The 26774-nt window shown below is 53.6% G+C and overlaps 8 protein-coding genes across 8 annotated transcripts; 5 read left to right on the top strand and 3 right to left on the bottom strand.

The window, feature by feature from the left end:
- Window positions 1-1937: 1937 nt before the first annotated feature.
- Window positions 1938-4888, top strand: SODALDRAFT_322727 (hypothetical protein; the record flags this gene model as incomplete). The annotated part of the gene is made up of 3 exons (XM_028609747.1): window positions 1938-3210; window positions 3339-3721; window positions 3797-4888. 3 exons carry the CDS (start codon window positions 1938-1940, stop codon window positions 4886-4888), a joined length of 2748 nt encoding a protein of 915 aa, XP_028469448.1.
- Window positions 4889-5150: 262 nt separating this feature from the next.
- On the bottom strand, window positions 5151-6373 carry SODALDRAFT_357705 (hypothetical protein; the record flags this gene model as incomplete). The annotated part of the gene is made up of 7 exons (XM_028614032.1): window positions 5151-5299; window positions 5438-5625; window positions 5723-5771; window positions 5896-5933; window positions 6020-6054; window positions 6166-6242; window positions 6352-6373. The coding sequence occupies 7 exons, from the start codon at window positions 6371-6373 to the stop codon at window positions 5151-5153; spliced, it is 558 nt and encodes a 185-aa protein (XP_028469447.1).
- SODALDRAFT_377298 (hypothetical protein) lies at window positions 6260-8350 on the bottom strand (the record flags this gene model as incomplete). The annotated part of the gene is made up of 12 exons (XM_028614897.1): window positions 6260-6322; window positions 6409-6544; window positions 6604-6706; window positions 6885-7023; window positions 7135-7266; window positions 7352-7449; window positions 7562-7631; window positions 7689-7788; window positions 7855-7904; window positions 7994-8012; window positions 8095-8207; window positions 8266-8350. 11 exons carry the CDS (start codon window positions 8348-8350, stop codon window positions 6449-6451), a joined length of 1005 nt encoding a protein of 334 aa, XP_028469446.1. The 3' UTR covers window positions 6260-6322; window positions 6409-6448.
- Window positions 8351-9043: 693 nt separating this feature from the next.
- SODALDRAFT_272796 (palmitoyltransferase PFA5) lies at window positions 9044-10474 on the top strand (the record flags this gene model as incomplete). Its single annotated transcript, XM_028607857.1, has 3 exons — window positions 9044-9161; window positions 9264-9716; window positions 9795-10474. The coding sequence occupies 3 exons, from the start codon at window positions 9044-9046 to the stop codon at window positions 10472-10474; spliced, it is 1251 nt and encodes a 416-aa protein (XP_028469445.1).
- A 529-nt stretch (window positions 10475-11003) lies between these two features.
- SODALDRAFT_338889 (sister chromatid cohesion protein Eso1) lies at window positions 11004-13011 on the top strand (the record flags this gene model as incomplete). The annotated part of the gene is made up of 2 exons (XM_028612814.1): window positions 11004-11218; window positions 11277-13011. The coding sequence occupies 2 exons, from the start codon at window positions 11004-11006 to the stop codon at window positions 13009-13011; spliced, it is 1950 nt and encodes a 649-aa protein (XP_028469444.1).
- Window positions 13012-16204: 3193 nt separating this feature from the next.
- SODALDRAFT_124490 (hypothetical protein) lies at window positions 16205-18077 on the top strand. Its single transcript, XM_028606652.1, has 4 exons — window positions 16205-16631; window positions 16720-16782; window positions 16843-17530; window positions 17615-18077. Exons 1-4 carry the CDS (start codon window positions 16452-16454, stop codon window positions 17800-17802), a joined length of 1119 nt encoding a protein of 372 aa, XP_028469443.1. The 5' UTR covers window positions 16205-16451; the 3' UTR covers window positions 17803-18077.
- Window positions 17904-19712, bottom strand: SODALDRAFT_357700 (hypothetical protein; the record flags this gene model as incomplete). The annotated part of the gene is made up of 7 exons (XM_028614031.1): window positions 17904-18053; window positions 18166-18202; window positions 18374-18597; window positions 18652-18741; window positions 18930-19273; window positions 19371-19442; window positions 19610-19712. The coding sequence occupies 7 exons, from the start codon at window positions 19710-19712 to the stop codon at window positions 17904-17906; spliced, it is 1020 nt and encodes a 339-aa protein (XP_028469442.1).
- A 1703-nt stretch (window positions 19713-21415) lies between these two features.
- Window positions 21416-25770, top strand: SODALDRAFT_331394 (importin-beta domain-containing protein). The gene is made up of 8 exons (XM_028611449.1): window positions 21416-21556; window positions 21871-21949; window positions 22057-22520; window positions 22619-22803; window positions 22892-24756; window positions 24847-25019; window positions 25111-25237; window positions 25312-25770. The coding sequence occupies exons 1-8, from the start codon at window positions 21467-21469 to the stop codon at window positions 25482-25484; spliced, it is 3156 nt and encodes a 1051-aa protein (XP_028469441.1). The 5' UTR covers window positions 21416-21466; the 3' UTR covers window positions 25485-25770.
- The last annotated feature ends 1004 nt before the right edge of the window (window positions 25771-26774 follow it).

Raw genomic sequence — 26774 nt, 5'->3', positions numbered from 1 at the left:
AGCAAACAGGTTGCGGATTAATGACTCGCGTTGATTGATGACTGAAGATGATACCAATGCCGCATGCGATTTGAAGGTGAAAAGCCACCTCAGGGAGGTTTTATCAGGTCCCTCCAGGACGCGGCACAGGGCCACTATCGACGAGTACGAGTGATAGCGTTGTGCCGCCTGGACTGGCTTTGAGCCTTGGACCCCTTCTGTTTAATTTCCACCTGTGACCTCCACACTTCTTCGATCCCTCGTCGTTAGTCTTTCTTCCACGCTTCTTTTTCCACGCTTCTTTTTCCACGCTTCTTTTTCCACGCTTCGTTTTCCACGCTTCTTCAACTCAAAATCTTCCCCCTTCCCAACTCCCCTCGTTTTCTTTTCTTCTTCCTTTTCTCGCCATCTTCAGAAACTCCCGATCCAAACGTCGACCAAAACGCCTCCCTTTTTTCCCTTCTTAACCGACCCTGCTTTTGTGGGTGCCGCGAACGCTAGGACACGGCGGAGACTGGACGAGGCCGAACTCTTCTCGTCCCGTCCAGCGTATATTCGCGTCCCCCCTCCCCAGCTCCCAGCTCGGGCCGTCACTTCTTCCTCTCACTCTACTCTTTGGCAACCCCCCTGCACGAAAGAATTCGTGTCTTCTTTTGACGCGAAATTTCCGACCTATATTGCCCAAGCCTCAAGGGTGATAGTTCTCTCGGGCTTCCTAGTCCCTACTCCTGCACCCATACATCCATCACTGGCCCAGCCAAACTTTGAATCTTTCGCCTCCCCTGACCAAGAAGAAAAAGAGAAAGTCGTCCAACGGGGACAGACACTGCCATTTGCAAACCACAACAGCCGACTCCCTTCTATACCTTACGGTTACGTGCTGCAACACCAACCCCCCCCCCCAATCGACCAAACCTTTCAGCAACGTACCAAAACGTTAGCCAAGTAAGTCACGACGACAGCTGTATCGCGTGGAGGTATGTATATGTATGCGCCGACACAAACATGCCAACTCACCCCACTTCATCTACTTTGCATCTATTCGCACGCACGCACTCTACTACATAACTGCATCGCTCCCCAGCAAAACGGCTGAGTGTACTGGTTTGTCCTCCGTCCGTCTTCACTAACACTTCCCCTTAGGTACCTGTGTCGGTGGCCTCAGCAGCATCATTGACAGCAGGATTCTGCCCTGCGCGGTTATCTTTATCGGTTAAAGAGGCTTACTTTTTTTGACCTTCTTCTTTTTTCAATCTATTTCGATCTCTCTCCATCGACAATCGACCAAATCAGAACATTCACGTTGCGCGCCCTGCTGTGTACAGCCAATCTGAGTGTTTAAATGGTCGAAAATCTTTCTGAACCGGGACCAGGATCATCATAATTTCCTTCATTCCAGCCTTGTGTGTCTTCGTTCAGCCCATACTTCTGCATAAGTTACTTTCGCAGTTAGGACACGAAGGACGGAGTACGGAGTACAACGCACGGAAGATACTATCCGTACTCAGTAAGGTAGGTACGTTGTAGGTACCTACACCATCTCACCCTCGGAACAGACCTTTGATGCCTTTAGGGGGGGTCAATTTACCTCATGTACCCCTTGCTAAGGTAAAAGGTGCATCCGCCGCTAATCATCTATCGCAGGGGCCACCTACCAATCCAGTTTACAGGTTACCCACCCACCCCGTCCATCAGCACCCGCCAGCTGGGTCCCAGCTCCCCACACCCCCCAAATCTCACCTCCCTCCAGCACTTCCTCCCCATCCTTGTTAGTCGCGTCTTCCTTTGCTTCTTACGTGTCTCCGGCTCTGGATTTGCCTTGGACAGAGCCAAACAATCGTTACAACCCAAACAGCGCCTCTTTCCACGCGTCAAAGTCCTCTACGGAGGTCTTCCCGCTCTTGGAGAGAGCTTTAACTTGGAGACTTCAGTGTCAACTTCCTTCCTTTTGCCCCGTCATGTCTCTCTCTCCGACCCAAAGCAGTTCGTCGGTCGCGCCTCTCGACAGCGCTTCGTCCCACGTCCCGTCCCTCACCTCAACACCACCCACCGCCTTCTCTTCTGACAACATCTCTGTCGCCTCGGAGACCTCGAAGATCGAGTTGACGCCTGCTCCTGAAGTCCAAGCTAGTATAAATCCTCCATGCGAAGGTGGTAATGACGCGACTGCGACTGGGACCGCGACCGCGACCGTGACCGTCGCCGTCGCCGCCGCCGTGGCCGTGGCCGCGGCCGCTCCCGAACCTCCCTCTAGTGTGGCTGGACGCGCTCGGCGGTCGTGTGTCGGGACCCCTCCTACGTATAATCTTGGTCGCCTGTCCGGCATTTCCAGCCACAAAAAGCGACGCGTCACCGGAGACCCTCCTACCGATCGAAAAAAGCGCAATGTTTCGGATGCCTCCCTCCTCCCTGTCGCTGATCCTTATGAATTTATCGCTGAGACCGACCAGTCTGCCACTGAAGAAGCCAACCTTGTTGCAAGCTCCACTGCCAGCGCTCGGAGACAACAACGATCTGCAAAGAAGCCTGAAACGCCCGTGAGCCGATCCCGGAATTCAAGCACTGCCTCTAGTCCCCGCACAACCCGTGCTTCGGCGCGCTTGCGTGGAGACGTATCGACCCCCGGCATTGTTGCCAAAGCAGTCACTCTCGGCAAGCGAAGCCGTCGGGCTTTTGAGCAGGGTCTCTCAAGTTTGTCCCGAGAGCTCCGTCGTCTGCAGGATACCGACGAATATGCCCACGTTGACACCCAACCCGTCATCCACACCACTTGGGCCAACGGAAAACTCGTCACCCCCGAGGAAGCGGAGAAGGCTCCGGCGAAAAAGAAGGCAAAGACGGAGGCGTCTTGTTCGTCTTGGAGCAAAGATTCCGAACCGAACGGCAAGGACGTCAAGAAGAAGGACGAGGGGAGTCAAAAAGGGGAAGACGGCTTGGAAGTCCATACGCGAAAGGGCCGCCGGACCAAACATTGGCTTGACAAGGGCCTCTATGCGGGCCAGGAAACACCGAGTGACCCCTCCCAGGGTCTCACCCCGGCGGAGAAGAAGAAGATGGCCCAGATGCCCGATCTCAAGCCAAGTGGGCGCATCAATAAGGCTCTACCACTGCCCATCTTTAACGGCATGAGACTTTTGATCCAAGGCCGGGATTTTAAACTCCCCTTTGACGTCGGCAACCCTCTACCGCCTGGCCAGCCGAAGCCCGAGCACTGGACTAGGATTTCAAAAAGTAAGTCTACAGACAACCGCCGCCACCACCACCACCACCATCATCACTCCTGGCCCCCCGCTGCCGATCTTAGCGTTGCTTCTGGTTTAGGAGGACTGACCATCGCATCTTTACACGCACTCTTCTAGATCGTTTCGTGGGCGAATCCAGCCTGTTTTGGAAGAAGAATCAGCACAGCTGGGCCACCGAATCCAAATGCGTCTGTAAGCCAGAAGATCGCTGTGGCGATGACTGTCAGAACCGCATCATGCTCTATGAGTGTGACGATAAAAACTGCAACGTCGGAAAGGAGCTGTGCACAAACCGCGCATTCGCCGATCTTCAGGAGAGAAAGGCGGCTGGCGGCAAGTACCGCGTCGGTGTCGAGGTCATCAAGACGTCGGACCGCGGATACGGAGTGCGCGCCAACCGGTGTTTCGAGCCGAACCAGATCATCATGGAGTACACTGGCGAGATTATCACCGAAGAGGAATGCGAGAACAGGATGAACACCAAATACAAGAACAACGACGTAAGTCCCGGGTTCCCAGAAAGTCGTGGTAACACGTACATATCCATCGTAGAAAACTAACCCGGGCGTTTCCAGTGCTACTATCTTATGAGTTTCGACCAAAACATGATTATTGACGCAACCAACGGTAGCATCGCTCGGTTTGTCAATCATTCGTGCAAACCCAACTGCAAGATGGTCAAATGGATCGTCGGTTGCCAGCCGAGGATGGCTCTTTTTGCCGGCGACCAACCCATCATGACGGGAGACGAGCTCACATATGACTACAACTTTGACCCGTTTAGCGCTAAGAACGTTCAGACCTGCCTGTGTGGAGAAGAAAACTGTCGCGGTGTGCTTGGTCCCAAGCCCAAGGAGAAGGACTCGAAGGCGAAGGCGGCCAAGGCGGCCAAAGACGCCGGTAAAATCAAAGGCAAGGCGACGGGCAAAGTTAGTGGCAAGACCAATGGCAAGGCGAAAACCCAGCCGGTAGCGGTCAAGGCGGTGAAGGAGGTTGTGAAAGGGGTGGTCAAAGCTGGCAAACGGAAGCTGGAAGAGCTGGTGGGTGACAGGAACAACGGGGACGACGGGAGCGCATCCAAGAAGCGTAAAACCTCGACCCCAGCAAAGACTCGGAAGAAAGCGACGGCTACTGCGGCAAAGGCGACTGCCACGTCAAAGACGTCGAACCCGACGCCTAACAAGACGACGGGCACGGTCGTAAAACGAAAGTACTCGGGCACCAGTGCCAAAGTGTCGAAGATGGCGGCCAAGGGCGCAGCTACAGTGAAGAGGAGCGTTTCCACCGTCACGGTCAGGGTCAACTCCAAGACGGCTCCGATCGGCAGGAAGACGACATCATCCAAGGTGACGACTGTCCGCATGTCGAGCTCGGGTCGCGTACTCAAGGCGAGCAACAAGAAACGGGAGTCTGTCGAACAGAGCACCATGTCCTCCCACAACCCCGCCATGACCATTGTTGCGGCAGCTAGCAATGACGATAATACCAGGCCAGCCAACAAGGCAGCCTCGAACGGCACTCCGCAGAGATCGAAGAAGACGAGCGGCACGCCCAAAAGTTCTATTACCAAGTCTCCTCGTAAGGCTCTGGAGTTACCGCGGAGTCGTTCGCGAGTTCGGATGGTCAGTCCTGAGGAGCAGCCGACGATCACAGCCCGAGTCGAGTAGGGCGTTCGCCAGGCGGCTTGATCCGATGCCGTAATCATGATCACCCTATCCACCCCCCCTTTTTTTTTTTTCTTTTCTTCTTTCTCCCATGCAATTTTTTTGTCGAAAAAGGGAACTCGGTGGAGTGAGGCACAACACTTCGCGCCTCATTGTAATTCCATCTTGGTTATTTCAGTTCCGGCGTTGCTTCTTTCCAGCAGGTTCGTTAAGGCTTTTAGGAATTCAGTTTACTGGGAGTCGACGGGATATCGTTGCTATCACATTAGAGGGAAGGCGACAGGCAGGTGGGCCTTAGGGACGCGCTTCTTGCTTCAACGGAACAGCCGGCCGCCAGCCAGACTTGGATTAGCTCGTGTGATTGGAGTCTTCTGTTGCTGTGCAGGTTGGTGACGAGCATTTGGCCGTCCCCGGCTTCATAGCATCACCGATTAATTTTCCGTCAAGGATGCATGCATCATCGCAAGAGGATCGATCATACATGTCGATGTCGAAAAGACTGGCGGTGAAGGAGATGGAAGAAATAGCATGGATGTTTTGGTAGCATCTCACCTGAATCTCGCCCCAATATCTCGGGTGTTACGGGTAATAAACGCAGTCCTGATGTAGCTTCGCCTTGAGGCATGTGCACCATCACGATGTCTGCGGCGGAATTGTGCCGAAGGATGATGATTGAGGCTACCACATTTCCACGCGACTCCGGCGGTCCAATCGGCTTGTGCCCTCCCACCGAATCGCATCTCCGACCATCGGTGACCGGGCGGATTGGACAGTCAGCGTGATGGTGCGCTATCCGTCTAGTGTGACGTCATGAGAGATCAGAGGTCCACATTGTACCTGATGCATGGGTTTGCCGTGTGGTTGGTCTTGAGAACCGGATGGATGACTATTTCAGGAGGAATAGAAAAAAGTATGCAGTCGGGCTCAGTGATCTATATGTAATAATAAATGCATGAGATGTCACAATAATTACTCCGTAGGAGAGAGCGAGTCCCTGTTCGTTCCAATACACCGGATCTCAAAGGGACGGGGTTCCCGCGTGAGATGTCTTGGTCATCACATTCCTCCAACTTCAACTTCACAACACCTTTCAAAGTTCAACGTCTTCACGATTACGGAGTATGAACTGAGTACTTTCGTGCTCGTTCAAACAAGGAGCGGCCCACGTTCTGTCACATAGCATAAGATTGGTCAGAATCATATTCCGGGATCGGATCAGATGGCTTAAGTGAGGCGGGCATCAAAAAAAGGGTCTCGAGGCTAAGCCGCTCGGTGTGAACCGCGACGGGCTTTTTGGAGCCTCCTTTCTTCACCATTGGGGCGAAGCTTGAAGGGGACTCTGCTGACAGCTGTCCCGCTGCGAGGAAAACAAGTCTATTCTTGAGGTCTATCTTCTAAACACATACAACTACGGGAAGAAAAAGAATGGCGAGAGCCCTGGAGTCGGTTAGCGACCGAGTACCGACAGGACCGGCGAGCTTTCGCCATGGAAAGGATCCGAAGGATGGTCCCGGGACACTTACGGTTCGTCTCAATGCTTCAAAGCAAAGCTTCGCCACCTCCTCAGACGACTTTGCATTGAACGCAGCGCTGGTGCTGGCACTCGTAGCAGTGCATGTCGATGCCGATGGTCAGGTTGACGCCCCTGAGGCAGTAGTGCTATGTGGTGTCAGTTTCGCAGCTCCCTTGCTCTTTCGTATCGACAGAGTCGAACTCACGCATTCCCACTTCATTTTGGTGAGGTTGGCTGCGCGGGGCGGTAGGTGCGAGGATCGTTTGTTGAGATGGGTTATGTGAAATTTGCGAATCCTAAACCTGAGACTTTTGCAAAACTGAAGAAGCTGACGTTGATTCTGATGATGATAAAGCAGGAGTAAATTGGGATTGCTTTGGATCGGCCTGGGTATTGGTATATATATCCATTTCGAAGTCTAGCAGAGTGTCGTATCGTAGTTCGACTGAGGTCAATACTGAGCTACCGAAACAAGAATTCCAATACAGGCTCAGTCGGTAGGCGTTGCGAGGCGGCCAGAGGCTAAAACGCAGACACTCAATGCCTCGATGGCCGTTACTCCTATTTCGGAGGCTCGGTCGTCTCTGAAAAATAGGGCGGTCACCGACGGGGCCCAAAAATTGGACTTTGAACAATCGAGGCAAAGCAGACTAGTAGATACATCAACGTGAAACAGACCGAAATTGACCGAAGCCGCTTCGAATTGAGGCCTAGGGATGATGACATCCGAAAGCACCATCGGATGGAGGAGGCATGCCTCTCTGGCCATGGACATTCGTCGTCGTCGGCGCCCCGTCGTCCGTGGTCAACGACCTGCTCAATGCTTGGCGACCGTACAAGGTCGAGAAGGCAGCTAACTCTCTGGGCTCTGTGTTGATTGTCATTTTCTGTTGGTTGTGAGTCGGTGTACGAGGGTCGGAGGGGTGACTGGAAGGCCTAAAACCGCGGGATACGCTGGCGTCGCTGGCGACTCTGGAGAAATCTCGCTGCCGAAGGCCGGGAGATGCTATCATGCTGGATGACGCTCGCGAGACCGGCTTGGCGACTAAGACTGAGAAATCGTTCATCAAGACGCCTCATTCTCTGCCACACGGGATATCGCGTACTAGGGATGATGCACAGCCACGATGCCGCACACCGACTCTTCTTCATGCCCAACTTACGGCCCGATCCATGGAGCCTCGTCAAGTGGCTTTTGTGAAGACATCTGTATTTCCAGGTCGCGCAGCCAAACTTTGACACACCCGTTGTGCTTTGAATTCATGGCTGTTTTCTGTTTTCGCCACTGACCGAAGCCAGTATCTTTGAACAGAACAACATGATTCCTGCCGATGCCGAGCGCCGGGTATCGGGCAGTCCGTGGAATAGTGACGGTTGCCCGTCCAGAAAGCTACGCCCAGGACTTGACGAAACCTATACTCTGGTATCTCGGGATTAAAATCGAACTGATCCGAACATGGGCGAGCATGGCACCATCTGGGCAGCGAGAATCCCACACAGCAGCGACTATAAACAACGATTTTAGTGATATGTTCCACGATGACCGGGCAGATGTTATCACTATAGATGGGAGTTCCAGTTCGCCGCAGTCTCACCTGAAGGACACAAACGGCGCTTGAGTGTTGGATGGTCAAGTGATGATGGCTCAGATATGCAATGGATTAATGACCTTGGTTCCTGGTCGATGAGTTCAAACAAAGGTGAACCGCAGAACCATGCGACATGCCTTCCCCCGGCTCTTGAACGTACGATCCTCGAGCCTTTTGAAAGACGTCGTTGAATCTGACGCGGCTAGATCCAACATGGAGGCTCGGCGTGTTCTGTCAGTTCGCCATCCACTGACTGGTTAAGCGATGTCTGGTGCGACCCGACCCGATCATCTTTGCGGGCGCATATCGGGGCTGCGGGCACGAATTATCATGAGCATGCCCCAATGAAGACGAAGGAACCATGAACAAAAAGTTGCCGATGCGGCCGAGGATTCAGATCCAGTAGAATGATTTTATCCCCGCATGCTCATCACGCCGTGTTGATGTTTTTTACCACTACGCCAAAAAAGAATCCCACACGTATTACGTACATATTTTGCGAGTGATTTATCCATTTACTCGTCATCTAAGCCGAGTCGTTCCCGAGCAAGCTGGATCCACGTCCTGACTCGATGGCACTGGATCGTGTTTTAGTATCCTACTTGCTTCAAGGTTCGAAGTCATAGCTTTAGGTGGGTATGATTATTCAGCTGCTCGCAGGGCAGAATGAGACTCTGAGACTCTTAATTATTGCACAGGCAAAATTGTACCACTACGCTAAAGGGTTTCGCGCGCATTTTGTAGGTAGCCATTTGCAGCGGCTTATAAATGTGACAGCCCGCCCCTTGGTGTAGATGCGCACGGACGAGGTATACAAAGTACTCGGTCCCCTTGGGTCGTCGCGTCCACGAAGCTTGGACGTCATCTGCCAAACTCCTATCACCTCCTCACAACAAGCGACCAGGGGGCATCATTTGGGTCACTCCAGTCTCCCAGTACAAATGCACTGCGCATGCTGATATGCTGTCCGTTCTGGTACTTTAGCTCGAAAATCTGGCACTACCAAAGGCGTTCCCAGATTTGACAGCGGTTCGATAGCAATGCGCTTGTCGAACAATGCCCGAAGCGCAGTCGAGTCAGAATGCCGTTGCCCGTTGGACTAGTAGGGCCATCCCAATTGTCCTCGTCGGCGCCTTAGGCTATGCGACGTATGTTATAGTGTCTCCGATATGCAGTGAGTATTTCCTTCCCTCGCAAGTCCTTCGCCCCATCTTCGATGAAGTGGTGATAGAGAAGCTGACATGGGAATCGGTAACGCCAACCAACGCCCTACCAGTCGACTACCTATACCGTGATCTCCACGATCCGGGTGCCGTCATCGCGATTCTCATTCTCTATTTCCTATTCTTCTTTCCTACGGTTCTTTCTTATATTCGAACAATCTGGATTATCAAGACTAATACGGGTCTGGTTCCTCTCGGGCCTCACTCCCAAACTGTGGAAACCCGGCCTCATTCTAGCGGGAGAGGCAGGGGCGGAAGGAGGAAACAAGGAGATCCCGAGTCACAGCCCTACTACACCGGACCCGATCAAGATCTGGACAGCCCGGGACTCGAGAATTTCTACAGCAAAGACGCATTCATTTGCGAGAGCGATGGCCGCCCCAGGTGGTGCTCGGTGTGTCGCAATTGGAAACCGGATCGTGCCCACCACTCGAGCGAGCTAGGACGATGCGTGCGCAAGATGGATCATTACTGTCCGTGGGTCGGAGGTATGGTCTCGGAGACTTGTGAGTTCCCTGGGGACCCCTTGTCGCCGCGAGGTTCTGTTGTGGCCGCGCCAACGCTGACCTTGCACCCCTCCGCAGCTTTCAAGTTCTTCACCCAGTCAATGGCATATTGTGCGCTGCTCTGCGCTGTTGTACTGGGGGCATCTGCGTACGCCCTTGCGATGCAAAGCCGCGAAGGCCGAACACTCAACGGGAACATCATCGCAGCAACCGTCTTGTCTGCCTTTTTCCTCATCTTTACCTTTACAATGTCTGCGACTTCCATCCGCCTCATCTTGCTGAACCTGACAAACATCGACACAATGAAAAAGAGATGGGTGCATCAGCTAGCCGTCCGAGTTCCCCGGAGCACGCCACCGACCAATCAATACGGAATCGTCACATATCCCTTGCAGAACCCTTCACCACCCGGGCCGCCTGCCTCAAACGGACAACCTGGAGCCCGGGAACAGCCAATATCGCCGAGGGATAGAATGGCAACCAACGCGTTTGCCATATTACGGACTCAGGCCGATGAAAACCCTTGGGACCTCGGATGGAAGGAGAACTGGAAGGAGGTGATGGGAACAAACCCCCTGGATTGGCTTCTGCCCATACGCATGTCGCCCTGCGCCATGCACGACCATATGGTCAGCGACTACCGTATGGACTGCATGCTGCGCAAGTTGACGGAGCGGTACGGTCTCAAAACCTTCATTGAGGGACATGCGACCGACGTGGAAATGGGGGAAGTCAGAAGGACCGAAAGTGGGAGGTAATGTCTACCTGATCTACGCATAGGTGAGGTGGTTTTGGACGGCGAAGCGTTCATACGTTTTACATTGGGCAAAGCGACTGGGTGGGGAATCGACATACCGTAATGCATATGGGTCTCAAACGGTATGGTTATTCTGAATTCATTTGCTGCTTGAGACTCGGTCCAGCATCATAATATAGATATCGGGCAAGGCATGGCATTCATTTTGGTATTAAGCTTGGGCACGGATATTTACTCCCTAATACATCATTACGGCGTAGGAAGGTACTCGTGGACGAAATATTAAGATAACAACGGGGACACGTGAAGTAAATAAAACACGTGATTTCGCGCCCAATTCACGTGGTTCAATACCCCACCAGAACTCGGCAACTTCAAGCCAACCCGTTCTCGACGTGACCATCGACGCGAAACATTCACCCTTTTGTTAACATGTGAATAGGGGATAGATCCGGCTCTCGCCGACAAGTTGCCGGATACTTTTAAGTGGCAAAGCTACTGAGCTCTCGTTAGTCGGCACCAAAACCAACATGTCTTCTCCACAGTTCCCAGAATCGTCCCCAGTCACCGATACTTCCAGTCGCAAATCTCAGTTCACATACAGGCATCTGTGCCAACTGGCCTCATTCGCCCCGTCTTGCCCACTGCGCGTAGTAGCGCATATTGATTTGGATGCCTTCTATGCGCAATGTGAGATGGTGCGGCTCGGCATCCCTGAGGACCAGCCTCTGGCAGTTCAACAGTGGTATGCATCCAAGACGGAGCCCTCGATGAACTTCATCTCTGCTGACTTTGTAACCTAGGCAAAATCTCATAGCCGTCAACTACCCGGCTCGTGGGTTTGGCGTTGGCAGACACTGTACCATCACAGACGCCAAGAAACTCTGTCCTAACCTGGTCGCCCAGCATGTGGCTACATGGCGTGAAGGTGACGACAAGTGGGCTTATAGAGAAGACGCCGCAGCCAACGTAGCAAGCGACAAGGTGTCCCTCGATCCTTATCGTCTGCAGTCAAGGAAGATTCTCCAGCTTATCAAGGAGACTCTTCCGTCAAATCTGCAGAGGGTCGAGAAGGCTAGTATCGATGAAGTATTCTGCGACCTCTCCGCCCAAGTCCACTCCATTCTCCTGGAGCGTTTCCCGGAGCTGAGGAGCCCGCCTCCTCATGGCGACCTCACGGGGAGGCTACCTCGGCCTCCAGTGGTTGCCTTGAATTGGATGGCCGACGCTCTCGTCGACCTGGATGAGCATGCTGAGTCGCAAGATCCGGACTGGGACGACGTGGCCATATTGATCGGGTCCGAAATCATCCGAGACGTGCGGGGACAAATTCGAGAGGAGCTGCGTTACGCCTGCTCGGCGGGCATAGCCAATAATAAGTTGTTGAGCAAGTTGGGCTCCGCTTACAAGAAGCCCAACCAACAAACCGTCATCCGGAGCCGGGCTATTCAGCACTTCCTATCGGATTTCAAGATCACCAAAATCCGGAATTTTGGCGGCAAGTTTGGGGACAATGTCACGTCCACCTTTGGCGTTGACACCGTCCGGGAACTTCTACCCGTCACTCTGGACCAGATGAAACTCAAGTTGGGAGACGACACAGGAACGTGGGTTTACAATACCATTCGGGGCGTGGACCACAGCGAGGTCAGCTCCAGGACGCAAATCAAGTCGATGCTCTCGGCTAAGTCCTTCCGGCCCGCCATCCACACTGTTGAGCAGGCTACCCGGTGGCTCAGGATTTTTGCTGCTGATATTTCCTCCCGGTTGGGCGAGGAGAACAGACGCAGGCCAAGGACGATTAACCTGCATTACAGACATGACGGTCAGATGAAGTCGCGTCAGGCGCCCATAGCCCAGGGGAAGGCCCTGAACGAGCAGCTCCTATTTGACCTCTCCCGAACCCTCCTAAACCAGATATTGAGCGAGGGCAACGTGTGGCCTTGCATGAACCTTAGTCTGAGCGTTGGCGGCTTCGAAGACAGCGTGGTTGGCAACATGGGCATCGGCGGGTTCCTTGTCAAAGGTGAAGAAGCCCAGGCCCTAAGGTCGAGTGCAAAAGATCCGGGGTTCCCTATCCTTCCGGGCAGGCAGGCGGCGAAGAGACGTCGGCTAGATGGAGCAGGCGAAGGCATACATCGGTTCTTCATTAGACACAATACCACGAATGACCACAACGCCTCTGAGACGGAAGATAACGCCAAAGGGCTCGAAGACTTGGTACCTGGCGACCCAGTCACGGGCCTGCGCAACGGGAACGAAGAGAAGAACGAGGCAGACGGCGCTTCTTCAGAGAGTTCAGAGTGTTCTCGCTGTGGTGCCAGTTTCGACTGGCCACAAAGCCTTCAGAGTCACCAAGATTGGCACTTGGCCAAAGACCTGCACGATGAGGAACGTGGCCAGTCCAGAGCCACCATCCATCCTCCCGCTTCCGCTCGCTCGAAAGGACCGAGTGGCCCGGCACCCTCGTCTAAACGGGCTGGTCGTGGCGGTAAGATGGAACATGGACAACGCAAACTGACGTTTGGTGGCTCATGACACACGAAGCGGCTGTGAGCGAAGGTTCGAAGGCACTTTTTGCGCCCTGACGTCCCCCTGGGGCCAGCCCTTCCCAAGGCCACCAACGGTCTCGCACACTTATCCGACGAACAAATACTATCCAGCCAGACGATTATGGCATCAGCGCTGCGAATCACACAGACCTTGGATAAGATTGGTTCAACCGAATCCACGCAAGATGCATGCCTCAGCTCGAATTGAGACGCGTGGTCGGATGAATTTGGCATGACGCCGAATGCAGTTGATGCCGCCCCTCATCCAGCGGTCAGTAGAATAGCAGGCGTGTGTTGCGACCGCGGGCATGATTTTTGCCGATTTCTCCATCTCGATGCAAGTCTTCGTATGGGCCCGCACGGCTGCATTGCCTCCTCCCGCCCATATCGAAATAAACTTACACCGGCGGGATAGTCGGCAGGTTGAATGGACAGGTCATCAAATCAACCACATGCATGTCCGCACAGAGCCCGCAGAAAAATGGTCAGTCGGCTTATAATAATATTTGGGAACCTGGAAATGCAGAGCAGAGTCCAATCCTTCCTTCCTCTGGCCGGCTCATCTGCCTGCTTCATTTGCACCCACAGCTCATGATGAGACGGAAACTCGCACGTCAAATGCGACCGGGAAAGGACAGTTTCGGCTCGTCTGCGCTTCGTACCAGACATATCTATCGTCCGAAGGCTCATGTGTAGCAAAGACGGGGACCGAGCAGAGGTAGTTGCAGCGCTGAGAGGTGCGATGCGCCGTACCGTTTTTCCGTCCCGAGAGAAAACGTGAGAAAAATAGCGAGTACGAGTATCCGAGGGCAAAAGTAAACTTGTCGCCTCCCCACAGGATCTCTGAGAAAAGAACAAGAAGGTGATTGGTTAGAACTTGTGGGGCGTGGATGTGAGTTGGGCCACAATTGGCGCAAGGCATTGATACCCAACGGGTGGCAACCACCATCCATTCCACAGGAACCACTTGTGAGTGGCCTCACAGCGACGACTCTCCAAGGGACACGTCCTCGAACCAGGCAGGTTGAAGGTCAGCAGGACATGGGAGAAGTCCTCATGAAAGAACGTAGGTATACCGTATTCGTAAGAGTTCGATGGGATGGGAGGGTCCTCGACGTGCCTCGTTGAGACGTGGGCATCTTGCTTCCATAGTTCACAGCGGCGCTAAGAACCACACGGTTCGCTTGCAGCGCTGCGCGACCACGTCTCGGTTTGCAAATGGTTCGCAACAGGGCGTTCGCCTGGGGAGCGCGCGAGCTGTGAGCCTCGCCGCTTCTGCACTGCTTTTTTGGGACGGCGTTATACCGAGAAGTGGTAGGGGAAACAGAGCAAAGCGGCCCCTGGAGACGCAGACCAGCGTGTCAATGATTGTCAACCACCATCAACGTACGTGGTGACAAGTCGCGATCTCCGCGACGAAGACGAATGATCTAGCACGATAACCCAAGAAGAGTCGAAAGTCCGCAGAGGGAAGGAAGAGCCACCATAAAGAAGATGATACCCACAAATTCCTCTTTCATTCTACATATATATACCGGAGGCAACAGTTGTCTCGAGTTCTTGCGATGAGCGACCTCGACAGTCCACGACACAAAGTTATTACCGCCCCTTTCTGGAGGCTACCCGCGATATCCGTATCCTGGTCCGGTATATCTCGTCAGGCTCCGTATGATCCGGGTCCCGGTTTGTGTGGTTCTGTCCGGAACGGTTGACCGAACCCAAGGCAGCTGCCCCTTTCGTTCCTTGGATAGCCACATTGCCAGGTTCGCTCGCCGAATAACCAACCATCCGTCCGGAGGAGCGACCTGACCATACCAGCGCTGACATTCCTCATTCCTATCCTTACCTAAGGTACCCAAGGCAGGCATCCATCCCGAATACCCCGGCGAGACCGTCATGGACTTCAGGTTTCCAGACTTAACAATCCACGGTTGCTATTGTCTTCTACTGACTCAAGTGCGCGTGCTTGCTTCCCTTGAAGTAAAATGATCCTGTTTATTTACCGTTGTTTTGTCCCATGACAACCCCTGTTTGGTCACAATGGCATAGGTCCGGATATAATTACGCCGCGTACTCGCCCCCGATCGAGGAGGAGGCGACTGCCGCCCGGCTGGCCGGAAAGCCTCTCTAGGCCGCCCTAACCCTGGTCCAGCAGAGCTTTTGGCGATCTACCCATGTAAACCGGGAGCGGGACCATGCAAGCCAATCTGTTGACGCTCATACCAGGCCACCGCTTCTTAGCATCATGTCTGGGCGAGGTCTCGTCTGGGCAGACAGTCGGTGGGTGACGAAAGCTGGTTTTCCTTGACGCTCCCCAAACGTCGACCTTGTGCAACGCCGACGGGAAACAACGGTGACGAAAAGATGCAGGAGCACAGTGAAAAACGGTCAACCGGTCAGGTCACTGCATACCTTATTTGTCGACGTGTGTCGGCACCAATTGTTGAACAGGACGGATTCCATTCCCTGCGTTGGGTTGGGTTCTGAACGGTGAACCCCGCCCAATGATCCAGCCAGCACTTTTTTTTTTTAGTCGAGCCCAAGCCCCGGATCGGAGCCCAATCTTTCGGGGAATACAAAGTACCCCGTACTTCGTACTGACATGCTCTTGCCCGCCATGGGTCCGAGATCAGCCAGGCAACAACCACATCTAGGAGGGAAAAGAACCCAACCTCCTTTCATCTCCAGTACCTATGCTGTAGGTACCAGCGGCTCCAAAGACACCACTGTACCTTATTGGTAGAGAAGATGCAGGAGATGAAGTGATTTCCAGGTGCCTAGGTACGTATACCCAGAACTGAGCGAAGGCAGCCCAATGGTCGCTACACGTAATATTCTCGGGATTTGTTCGCATTTGATCCCTGCCTTACCCTACCTTACCGTTTTGTCCGAAGGCCACGCTTGATATCCGTACGTTGTACACATTAACACAGGTACAAAGTACATATGAGGAACTGTACCTAAGGTAAGGTACCTTATTAGGTACCTTATCCGTTTCCTTTTGTGTAAGGTGAGGTAGGTATTCTTTGGACCCACATTATCACTCGCAACAGCAACGTCCGTCCCTCTCAGACTTGCCAGCCCCGTCCCTAGGTAGGCTGGCCCATGCCTGTACGGATACAAGACCCCAGTGGCCAACAACCCCCCCAGGTCTTACCCCTGCCCTCTGCCCTCTTCTTCTCCCACCACCCGCCTCTCTTCCCCCCTTCCCGCCCAGACCCTGTTCGACTTTTCTTCTCTTCCTCTTTCTTGTATCCGTACCTCGCATTTCCACACACGTCGCCCCTGCTCCTCTTCACTGCTGTCCCTTCTCGTCCCTCTCGTTCCCTCTCACCTTTAACCTTCATCTCCTAAACCCATCTCACGAAGGCCCTCCTTCTCCCCTTCCTAACCCTTCGGCCTCTTTCACAGAACGTTACAGGAGCCATGTCGAGACCCATAAGAAGCAGCGGTGCCCCGCAGTCCAGCGGAGGTGGTGCACCGGCCCCTACCGGCCGTTCAAATGAGTATTTCGTTCCCCGCGATGGCATCGACAGAGAAGTCATCACGGCCGACATCTGTCGCTACCTCGGGAACGATGCTCTGGTTCGACCTGGCCACTACGAGGTACGTGCCCGGGGAATTTGCCATCTTACCTGCTTTTATGCTATCCCTTCACTTTTGACCGGTCCCGCTGACTTGATTGATTTGGTAGAACCCTCAGACAGGCCAGGTCGTTCAGGGTTACTACATAACCGCCTACAGGAATTTGACGACTGTGAGCCGAGACGGACCCTCCCCTATCACCAACTCCGGCATTTCGGACTGACCATCACAGGCCATGATCGAAGATTTGAAGGCCGATTCGGCCAGGTGGGAAGCGGAGCGGCGGCAGCAGGCCGCTCGGAACAACGCAGCAGGTACATTTGGTCCGAAGGGTTCCAACGGGTTACCCTCGAGACGCTCTAACTCGCCCATCTTAGGGTACCGTGACTCGGCCACCCACAATGCCCGACAGCACTATGGACCGACCAATGATTCGCCCAGTTATTCTGATGGCCGTGATCCCTATGATACCCCCCAATACCCAGGATCTCACGCACCGGGATATTCTGGCAGCACGAATGCCTACGGGCAGACCGGCCCATCCGGGCAGCCTCAGTACGGATCTGGTGGTGGGTATTCGTACCCTCCGCAAGGTGGTGCCCCCGCGTATCCTGCGCAGCCGGACCCTAGAGACCCCGGGTACTCTGCATCTCAAGGCCAAGGATATGGCCGGGGAGAACCATATACTGCCACTGCGGCCAATTCCATCCCGCGAGGCTACACTGATCCCTACGGCGCTCCCCAAGGTTCCTCTCGGGTTCCAGCCACCGTGCCCCCTCCCCAGGGTCAATCTTACATGAACTCCTCACAACAGTCTCCTGCAGGTTATGGTTCGTCCGGTTACGGCTACCCGCCTCCTCCACAACCGTCGGCCTACGGGGCGTCTCCTGTTCCGCCCCAAGAATCCGGTTACGGTCGTGGTGCGTATTAGCTTTTGCGTTCCGCCCCTCCCTTCGTCTCCCTCCTGTTTCCGTGCTGTGTCTAACTCGACCAATATCTAGTAGCCTCTCCTGGAGGCGCTGGTCCCGGGTTCAACACGGCCTCACCACAACAACAGTATGAACAAGCCCCTAACCCCCGTTCCTCAGCGACGCCTTCCAATACTCAAATGGCCGGCAGTGGACCGCGTCGTGACAGAGATTCCGTGGACCGGCATCATCCTGCGGATCGGCATCGTGCTCCGCGTCGTTGATTTTTCGCCTCGGTTTCTTTTCCTCAGGACCTTTCATATGGCCGCGTTAAACTGCATGAGATACCCTCCCTCCCGTGGGGCTGATCCCTTGTGTGTGCATTTCACCCTTCATGACCTGGGATTGGATCTGTACTTCCTTCGGCGTCGGCTTCATCGTCCTTCTGGCTCGAATTAAAATCCGGGATCTCTGGTGCGCCGTCACCTCTCGGGAGGTAGCAAGTTTGCTCCTCCCTGTGCCTTGTTTTGCGGGCCTATGCCCCCTTGCATCAGCCAGGACCTCGACATCAACTTTTCCTCATCTATAATTCGGATCTAATGGATTGCCATTTCTTCTCTTTTTTCTCTCTATTGCAAATGCCTCACTCTCATGCCCTGGATTTGGACCCGCCAAGATTGGACTCTTTGCCGCATACACGGTTGGACGCTTTAACGACTTGCATATATGCATGGGATCACGATTTTCTGCTTGTTTCAACTGGATGCTCCCTCGGATAGGGGATTGCCCACGATACAACTTTTTTTCTCTGCGTCGGGTGAGGGAACCCCGGGATGGAGAAAAAAAACGACATACTCTGGACTGGAAGGGTGATCAGGATGGCGGCATTTTCCGGTACTTCTTTCTTGTTTCAAGATCACCTTGCTGTCTGGATTCTCTGGCCTAAGGGTGGCGACGTGAAATCGCTTATTCCCATTGTTTCTGGTGCTCCGGGGTTTCATTTCGTTCCATGTCTTTCGGCCTACCGGAGTTTTCCTGGACCATCGTTGAGCGTTCACATACCGCGGCAAGGTCCACATCTAGACAGCAAGGTGAGTCCCTCTCTGGGCCTTGTATATATCTGTGAACCACACAAAGGACTTGTTTCGTGTTTTCTTCTCCTCTCTCAACGATGTTCCCTCATCGGAGTCCTGATGCCATTGACATATCTCTCCCCAAACGTCCTTGACATCTGACACAGCAGATTTCTAGCCACTTTTCGCCCGAACACTGGGCTGGGCACCTACTTGGACTGAACAGATGGCACCCCCGACGCTTCCGGTTTGGTTTGACACCATGAGCATCCCGTGGCTGGTTTGATTTTATTCTCTCATCCCATTCGGCTTCAGTGACTGGAAATTATCCTGGTTACTGATCTGATTGGCGGATTCCTTTGTCGGTCGTTCATTTTCATCTCTGCCCAGATGTCAGTCCGAGATAGGACACCTTGGTTGCTGCAGTTCTGTGGGTTTTCAAGGGAGCCTACTCGCGCTCGTTCCTGGCTAGCAAAGGCGCAGTCAACCTGGTCCCAGAGTTCCGGCGCCATGAGTTCTCGGTTACACATCTCTAACCGATTATGCTCGGATCCCCGATCGAGTTGGTGTGTTATGCCAATGTCGTATGAGTGTGTCCTGCTGGAGACGTCACCGAGACACTGCATTGGCTCTGTCAAAAACAGGTTGATAGAGTGGTTAGAGAGGTCAACGATGGCACCGACTGTTTGTCGACCATGGAATGTCCTACTCAATTTGTGACTTGCATTCGGCTCTGGACTTTCTTACTTGCGAGGCGGAATTATATACCCACGGCCCACAGTTCTCTTCACCCTTGCCTTGAATCAACATGGCAACGCGGATCAGCCTACGATACTTCCGGATTTTCTTGACTGGAATGATACGAGTCAGTTATTTTGTGCGTTTCATATTTGGTGTAGTTTTGTGGATTTCCCGCTCAAATTCTTGGCATCATTCTCTTGAGCTCCGTCACTTGTGCGTGGTTCGTGATAGCTGACTTTGGAGCGTACCAGGGATCAGACACTTTTTTTATCATCACCGCTAGTTTCGGCAGGAGCTACAGGAGCGGGTAAAGAATCGAGTGGCAGCTTTCTATGAGGTTGTGGCGAGGCGCCGTTGAATGAATTCAATATCACAAGCATGTTTTGGTATAATAATGGCAGATGGCGGTTTGCGTTTCAATTGTTACCGGAATTAGTCTCCTCGCTGCTCATCTTGACAGTGCCAGAATCCCTCAGACATTCTGTTCACGTGGTGATGAATTAAAATACCTGGCAGGCCAACTGAAGCAGCCGCTCTTTCCCTCGTCTCTCTTATTCTGCCGCCGCACTTTACCAGAGCCGAAATTTTACGATCAATCATTATCATGTTATGTTGAACGCGATGAGTCTCGAAATGGATACGGTAGTAGGTATACCTACGAGTTACGGTACGGTTTGTGGTTGGGGAAGAAGGGGGACAGAGCAATGAGGTTCTGGTTTGCTTACTACGACTCCCATTTGTCTCACAATATGGTTAGGCGGTGAAGGGGGTGGGACATTGCCCTCAAGGACGGGGGATAATTACGAGAGGTACTTTGGTACTTGGCGAGGTATTAAGACAGGGCACAACACACAAAAACACACACGCACACACACATAGACACACCACCATCTACGACATGAACTCAGGCACCGATGACTGCCTGTACTCCGTAAAGGGTATATTAGTATATTACGTATATTCATATCTTTGATACGGGTAATAGATCCATTGTGTTGAGGTGGCGATTTATTGTTCATACGTTCCAGGTTCAGCATGTCCACCGGCAGTTGTTTGTTGTCGTCGAATATCCTGGTATTAATTAGTAAGAGACATGCAGAGGTTCCCCCAGTTCCCAATGCGCATCGTCGATCAAGAGATTAGGCGGTCTCGGGCAAGCATACGACGTACACGTGCGTATCCACAAGGGCCGCTACGAAGTATCGCTCTAAAGTTCTCCCTCATGCACATTTTGGTCCGGTTGTTCGCTAGATTCAGGTTGTGTCGGAGGGTGTTATCGAGGGGAGGGCAGCGTTTTGGGCTGGTACCTGTCAATCAGTTCGCGCAATTGCCGGAAACCCGTTATTAAGGCCGATTAGTAAGGTGCTTTGGCTCGTCATCACAAAGGAATCCTGCTACAGCGTCAGTTCGAGAACTCGCTGTTACTTCCGACGCTAGGTTGCTTTTGAGGTCAGATAGAGATATGGAATTATAAAATTACGACCTGGAAAAGCCTGGAGCCTTTTATTTTTCATCCCATCACTCAAGGCGGATAATCTCGTCTGCAGCCTTGGTCTTAGGAGTCGTACGGTTAAATATTCCTGTACGGACGCGACGGGCCCATGGATCGAGCCCTGATGTACCAGGTTATCATTGCTTCATGTGGTGGTGTCTTTTTTTAGGAGCGTGGGAATGAATGATGGACCGTTGTGTGCCCTGACCATCCTTCTCAGCTGCTTCAGCCAGCATCAGCGGTCGTTTATCTTGGGGGACGAACAGTCCGAGCGAGTCTTACCTTTTAGGTAACTCTGGCTTAATGCCCCGCCATTTATTACGAAACAAGTACAAAATATTACTCGAGGAACCATCCAACAGTCGTCGCCCTACACCCACAACTTATTACAGAGTACCTTACCTACGACACTAGTACTGTAGCTGTACTCGCACCCAACCTGAACTAAGGTACCTAAGGTAGGGTACCTACAACGTACCTAACTGTGCACCAGGTACCTTCAGCCCGTTCCCACTGGCTCTTCGCCGCCCAAAATTTTGTCCCTTGCGGTAGCTACCACGACGGAGAATATCCTCTTCTTCCCTCCGCTCCATCGCCCACCCCTATCTCAACAGCCCTCACCCCTCCGCCAATTCGCCAACGATGGACAACACGGCGATTCGAGGCCTGCTTCTGGCCACGTTAGATCCAGATGCCGATACCAGAAGGAGAGCCGAGTTGCAGTTGAAGCAGGTACGTCCATGCGACACCCCGCCAAATCTCGTCTCGGTCTTTGCCCACAATCATTCATCACGCCCCCCGCCCCTCTGTCCATCTTGTCCCCATCGCTCCGGAGCCTAACTGGGCCCCTTGGTGACAGTCTCTGATTACCGTGACGCCTGGTCTTCCTTGTTTCTCTTCGTTGCTGCGCGTGTGCATGCGTCTTGCGGATTTTGGAAGCTGCCCCTATTTCTTCCACATCGTCTCCTTGGCTTCTCGCGCCTCCTACATTCCTGTCATTACCAGTGGGCTCTGCTGACAAGTTCCCCTTGCGATCAACGCTACAGATCGAACAACATGCTGGGTTTATGGATGTCTTGCTCGATATTCTCGAGGCCGACCAGGACAACAGCGTGCGACTGTCAAGTAAGCTCCCCCCTCGCACCCTCTTCTCATAGCAGTCTGACCTGCATCGAGCATCAGTGCGTGTCTGGAACTATGCCTAACCCTCTGTCTGTCTTTCCGTCACCTAGCCGTCATCTACATCAAGAACCGGGTCAATCGAGCATGGGAACGGAGCGAGCAATATGCAGAAGACGCCCCGATATCAGAAGAAGAGAAAGTACGGTTCCGCGAGCGCTTGCTGCCCATCATGGCCACCTCCCAAGGGCCTGTACGCCAGCAGATCATCCCCGTCCTTCAGAAGATTCTTCACTACGACTTCCCCAACAAGTGGCCGAACTTCATGGACTACACCATGCAGCTTCTCAATACCAACGACCCTACTTCCGTACTCGCCGGCCTCCAGTGCCTCCTCGCCATCTGCCGCGCCTGGCGATTCCGCACCAACGAGGAGAACAGGGTCCACTACGACAAGGTGATCGAGCTCAGCTTCCCGCGCCTACTGGCTATCTGCAATGAGCTCGTCAACCAGGAGAGCGTCGAGGCAGGCGAGATGTTGCATCTGGCCTTGAAGTGCTACAAGCATGCCACGTGGGTACGTGGCATTATCCTTTCCCGCGCGGATTTTTTTCGTTGGCCCTTTGTGGGTTCGCTGAATCTCGCTAACCATACATTGTCGTCTTTCCTGAACAGCTTGAGCTGTCGAGACTCCTGCGGGATCATCAGACCAACATTGCCTGGTGCACCGTTTTCTTGCAGACTGTCTCAAAGACCACTCCGGCCATCGCCATGGGCGATGATCCTCTGGAACGAGAGAAGCACCACTGGTGGAAGGCCAAGAAGTGGGCGTACTTCAACCTGAACCGCCTCTTTATCCGGTAAGTTCGCAGCCGAGTCGAGTTGGATCGGGCCCTGGTCCCTGGTCTCCGGTCTCTCAGAACGCACCGCTGACTTGATTGGTCGCAGACATGGCAACACACAGGGCATCGCGGGCTCGAAGGACGACGGACAGATACAGTTCGCCAAAGATTTCGAGAAGAACATCGCACCGGAGATCCTGAAGCACTACCTCGCCGAGATTGAGAAGTGGGTGGCGAAGACGGCCTGGTTGAGCAGACCATGTCTCACATACACGCTCGTCTTCCTGGATGAGTCGGTACGACCCAAGGAAATGTGGAACCACTTGAAACCTCATTTGCAGAACCTCGTCACCCATTTCGTTTTCCCCGTGCTCTGTCTCTCCGAGGAGGACATCGAGAAGTTCGAGGACGAGCCCGACGAGTACCTGCACCGTAAGCTCAACTTCTACGAGGAGGCCTCGGCGCCTGATGTCGCCGCCACCAACTTCCTCGTCGGCCTCACAAAAAACCGAAGAAAGCAGACGTTTGAGATTCTCAAATTTGTCAACGCCGTGGTCAACGAGTACGAGCAGGTGCCCGAAGACAAGAAGAACCATATTGCGAAGGAGGGAGCTCTGAGGATGATTGGGACTCTGGCGCCCGTCATCCTCGGTAAGAAGAGCCCCATTGCGGATCAGGTCGAGTATTTCCTTGTCCGATATGTCTTCCCCGATTTCACCAGCTCGCAGGGCTATCTGCGCGCCAGGGCTTGCGACACCATCGAGAAGTTCGAGCAGCTCAATTTCCAGGACCAGAACAACCTGCTTACCATCTACCGCCACATCCTGGACTGCATGGCCGACCCTGCGCTGCCCGTGCGCGTCACCGCGGCTCTCGCTCTGCAGCCTCTCATCCGGCACGACATCATCCGCACCAACATGCAGCAGAGCATTCCCACCATCATGCAGCAGCTCCTCAAGCTGGCCAACGAGGCCGATATCGACGCTCTCGCCAACGTTATGGAGGATTTCGTGGAAGTATTTGCCACCGAGCTGACGCCTTTTGCCGTAGCTCTCAGCGAGCAGCTGCGGGACACGTATATGCGGATCGTCCGCGAGGTCCTGGACCGGAACAAGGGAGAAGGCGACGACGAGTATGGCGATCTCCTGGACGACAAGGCGATCACGGCCTTGGGGGTGTTGCAGACCATCGGAACCCTCATTCTCACTCTCGAAAGCACTCCGGATGTTTTGCTCCACATCGAGGCGATCTTGATGCCGGTCATCCAGATCACGCTACAGAATCAGCTGTACGACCTGTACAACGAGGTTTTCGAGATCATCGACAGCTGCACGTTCGCGGCCAAGGGCATCTCCCCCACCATGTGGCAAGCCTTCGAGCTCATTCATGCAACCTTCAAAGCGGGTGCCGAGCTGTACCTCGAGGACATGCTTCCGGCGTTGGACAACTTTGTCCAGTACGGCGCGCCGCACCTCATACAGAAGCCCGAGTACGTCGAGGCTCTGTTCTCGATGATCTCCGACATGTTCACAGACAGCAAGGTGGGCGGGGTGGATCGTATCTGCGCCTGCAAGTTGACGGAGGCCATGATGCTCAACCTCCGCGGTCATATCGACAATTATGTGCTTCGGTTTATCGAGTTTGCGATGAATGTCCTGACGGCGAGCGAGGTCAAGATTAAGTCGTACAAGATCCACCTCATGGAAATGGTTATTAACGCCATCCATTACAACCCCCTTCTGGTCCTGCAGTTTCTCGAGTCCAAGGGGTGGACCAACCGGTTCTTCAGCCTCTGGTTCGGAAACATGACGAGCTTCACTCGGGTCCACGACAAGAAGCTGTGTATCGTTGCCATCTCAGCGCTACTGAGCCTCAATCCCGAGCAGGTGCCGCAAAGCATCTCGGTTGGATGGCCGCGGTTGCTGCAGGGCATCACGGAGCTATTCAAGACGCTGCCGACTGCCGTTAAAAGTGCGTGTCATTCCTGCCTTCTCTCTCCCCCCCCCCCTCTCCCTTTTCTAGGCTCTTTCGGTGTCGGTGTGCTAACATGTTGTCTACCAGACCGGGAGGAGGCTCTGCGAGACGACTACCACTTCGATTCTACCTATGACTACGGAGAGGAGGACGAGTGGGGTGATGACGAGGCAAACTGGAACGCCGAAGACGACGCGGAAGAGGAGAATCCGGAGACTCGCGACGAGAGCACGGCGTATCTGGAATTCCTCAACGAGGAGGTAGGTTTTCTTATCTCGTCCATTTCCTCTCGTTCTTCTCTTGTCGAGAGGATATTTCTTGCTGACGAGACCTCCTTGTTCTCCCGTGCAGGCGCAAAAGTTCAGTCGCAGTGTGCCCGAAGGACCGAGCGATGACGACATGGGCGAGGAGAGCGTGTTGTTGGATTCTCCGCTGGACAAGGTGGATCCATATCAGCTGTTCAGTGCTACCCTGATGAGTAAGTTGTTTCGCAAGGCAGATATGGAGGGATGAATTCACAGCATTGGCTAACTCTCGACTCTTCTCGCTTAGAAATGGAGTCTGAGCAGCCTCAGTTCTATGCCTCTCTACTTTCTCACTTGGGGGCGGAGGAGCAGGCGACTCTACAAGGCATCATGTCTAGGGCAGCCGAGATCCATCAGGCGCAGCTCCTCGCGCAGCAGCAAGTAGCCGCGACAGTGGCTGCCAACGGAGGAGGCGCATAAAAAGATTCTCGTCCCGTCCCGGCCAAGAGACGAAGTCCTGCCCAATCCCGGCGCGATGCACAAAACGTGGCTTACTAGGCGGTATGGCGAACATCTGAGGGCTCTGGCCGGCTCTGGATTGCAGAAAGGTTATCGCCATGACCCGGCCTCCTGATCTGCTTTGTGTAGCAGAGAGAGTAAGCTCTTACGGATGCAGGAAGATGGGTGATGCGACCGGCATGATGCAGAGTGAAGTCGTCAGTGCGATTATTCCCCCTTCCCCAGCCCTTACCACCCCCCCCCCCCCCCCCCCCCCCCAAAAAAAAAACCCCTTCACGTCGAGTTACCTAAAAGATCCCTTAATCCCCGTCACATCCCACCACAAGGAAGAGAAAAACACCAAGGAGCGAGAAAAGGGGGGGAGAACGAATGGAACGGTGCACCGGCGGTATGAACCAGATTTTAGACAGCGGCGAACAGAGTGCAGCAGGGCACAACAGGATGCAGGAAGACGCAGCTGGATATGCGAATGATACATCGGCCAGTGTCTGTCGCTGGCGGAAGACGGCAGCTTCCTAGACAGTGGGTGGGGCTGCTGTTGGGTGACGACTACAGCGGTCTGGATTTGTTTGTGGGAAGAAATATCCTGTGCTACAGGTGGCCGAGTTCGGTACAGGGTGATGGAATCGCTTAGCATGGATACGAGCACGAGCATCGCAGAATTCGTTGTTTTGGGAGCAGGTGTCGCCGCCTTATGCTGGGCAACCTGGTTTTTCGGGAAGCGTGAGAGAATATTGCAGAGCGGCAGAGGCGGATTTTGGTCAGTGGTCTCTAGAGTTTCCCCAAGCGCCAATACGAACAAATGAAGTAAAAAAGAAATGAGATGGCGCTCTCGCGAAGATATCAGTTATCGTGTCTGTGCCGTGCCACACGCAGATGGACCTCCACGTTGGTCCAGCTCTATTCTATTCCAGGTTCCCCCTGAAGCGATGATAAGACGAAGGCAGTTTGTTGGCTGCAGGTACGTAGGTTACCTAAGGTACCTTACTCTAATGGAAGTTAGGTCAATAAGGTACCTTAATAGGTACGTACCTAAGGTATCCTTACTTCGTAGGAAATCGTAGACTACCGTAACGTACCTCAGGTACTTATCGTACCTACCTTAGGTACGGGAATTACCTATCTGTACTCCGTACCCGTACCTAGGTACCTACCTAAGGTACACTGAGTATCCGTATTACGTACCTTAGCGATCAAGTAATGGGTCAAAGGACGGGTATCTGGAACTACCTACCTAATTATGGTAGGTGC

The sequence above is a fragment of the Sodiomyces alkalinus genome (assembly GCF_003711515.1).
Source record: "Sodiomyces alkalinus F11 unplaced genomic scaffold SODALscaffold_2, whole genome shotgun sequence".
Taxonomy (NCBI): domain Eukaryota; kingdom Fungi; phylum Ascomycota; class Sordariomycetes; order Glomerellales; family Plectosphaerellaceae; genus Sodiomyces; species Sodiomyces alkalinus.
The sequence above is the reverse complement of the archived record's forward strand: the minus strand, read 5'-3'. Positions and strand labels throughout refer to the sequence as shown.

What these genes read in the sequence shown, in the direction of transcription:
- SODALDRAFT_124490 (XM_028606652.1), top strand. Translation starts at nt 16,452, where the DNA reads ATGTCGAGACCCATAAGAAGCAGCGGTGCCCCGCAGTCCAGCGGAGGT. An exon ending in TTCGACCTGGCCACTACGAG is followed by an intron (nt 16,632 to 16,719) that starts GTACGTGCCCGG and finishes TTGATTTGGTAG; the next exon opens with AACCCTCAGACAGGCCAGGT. An exon ending in AGAATCCGGTTACGGTCGTG is followed by an intron (nt 17,531 to 17,614) that starts GTGCGTATTAGC and finishes AATATCTAGTAG; the next exon opens with CCTCTCCTGGAGGCGCTGGT.
- SODALDRAFT_331394 (XM_028611449.1), top strand. Translation starts at nt 21,467, where the DNA reads ATGGACAACACGGCGATTCGAGGCCTGCTTCTGGCCACGTTAGATCCA. An exon ending in GCTGCCGACTGCCGTTAAAA is followed by an intron (nt 24,757 to 24,846) that starts GTGCGTGTCATT and finishes GTTGTCTACCAG; the next exon opens with ACCGGGAGGAGGCTCTGCGA. An exon ending in GTTCAGTGCTACCCTGATGA is followed by an intron (nt 25,238 to 25,311) that starts GTAAGTTGTTTC and finishes CTTCTCGCTTAG; the next exon opens with AAATGGAGTCTGAGCAGCCT.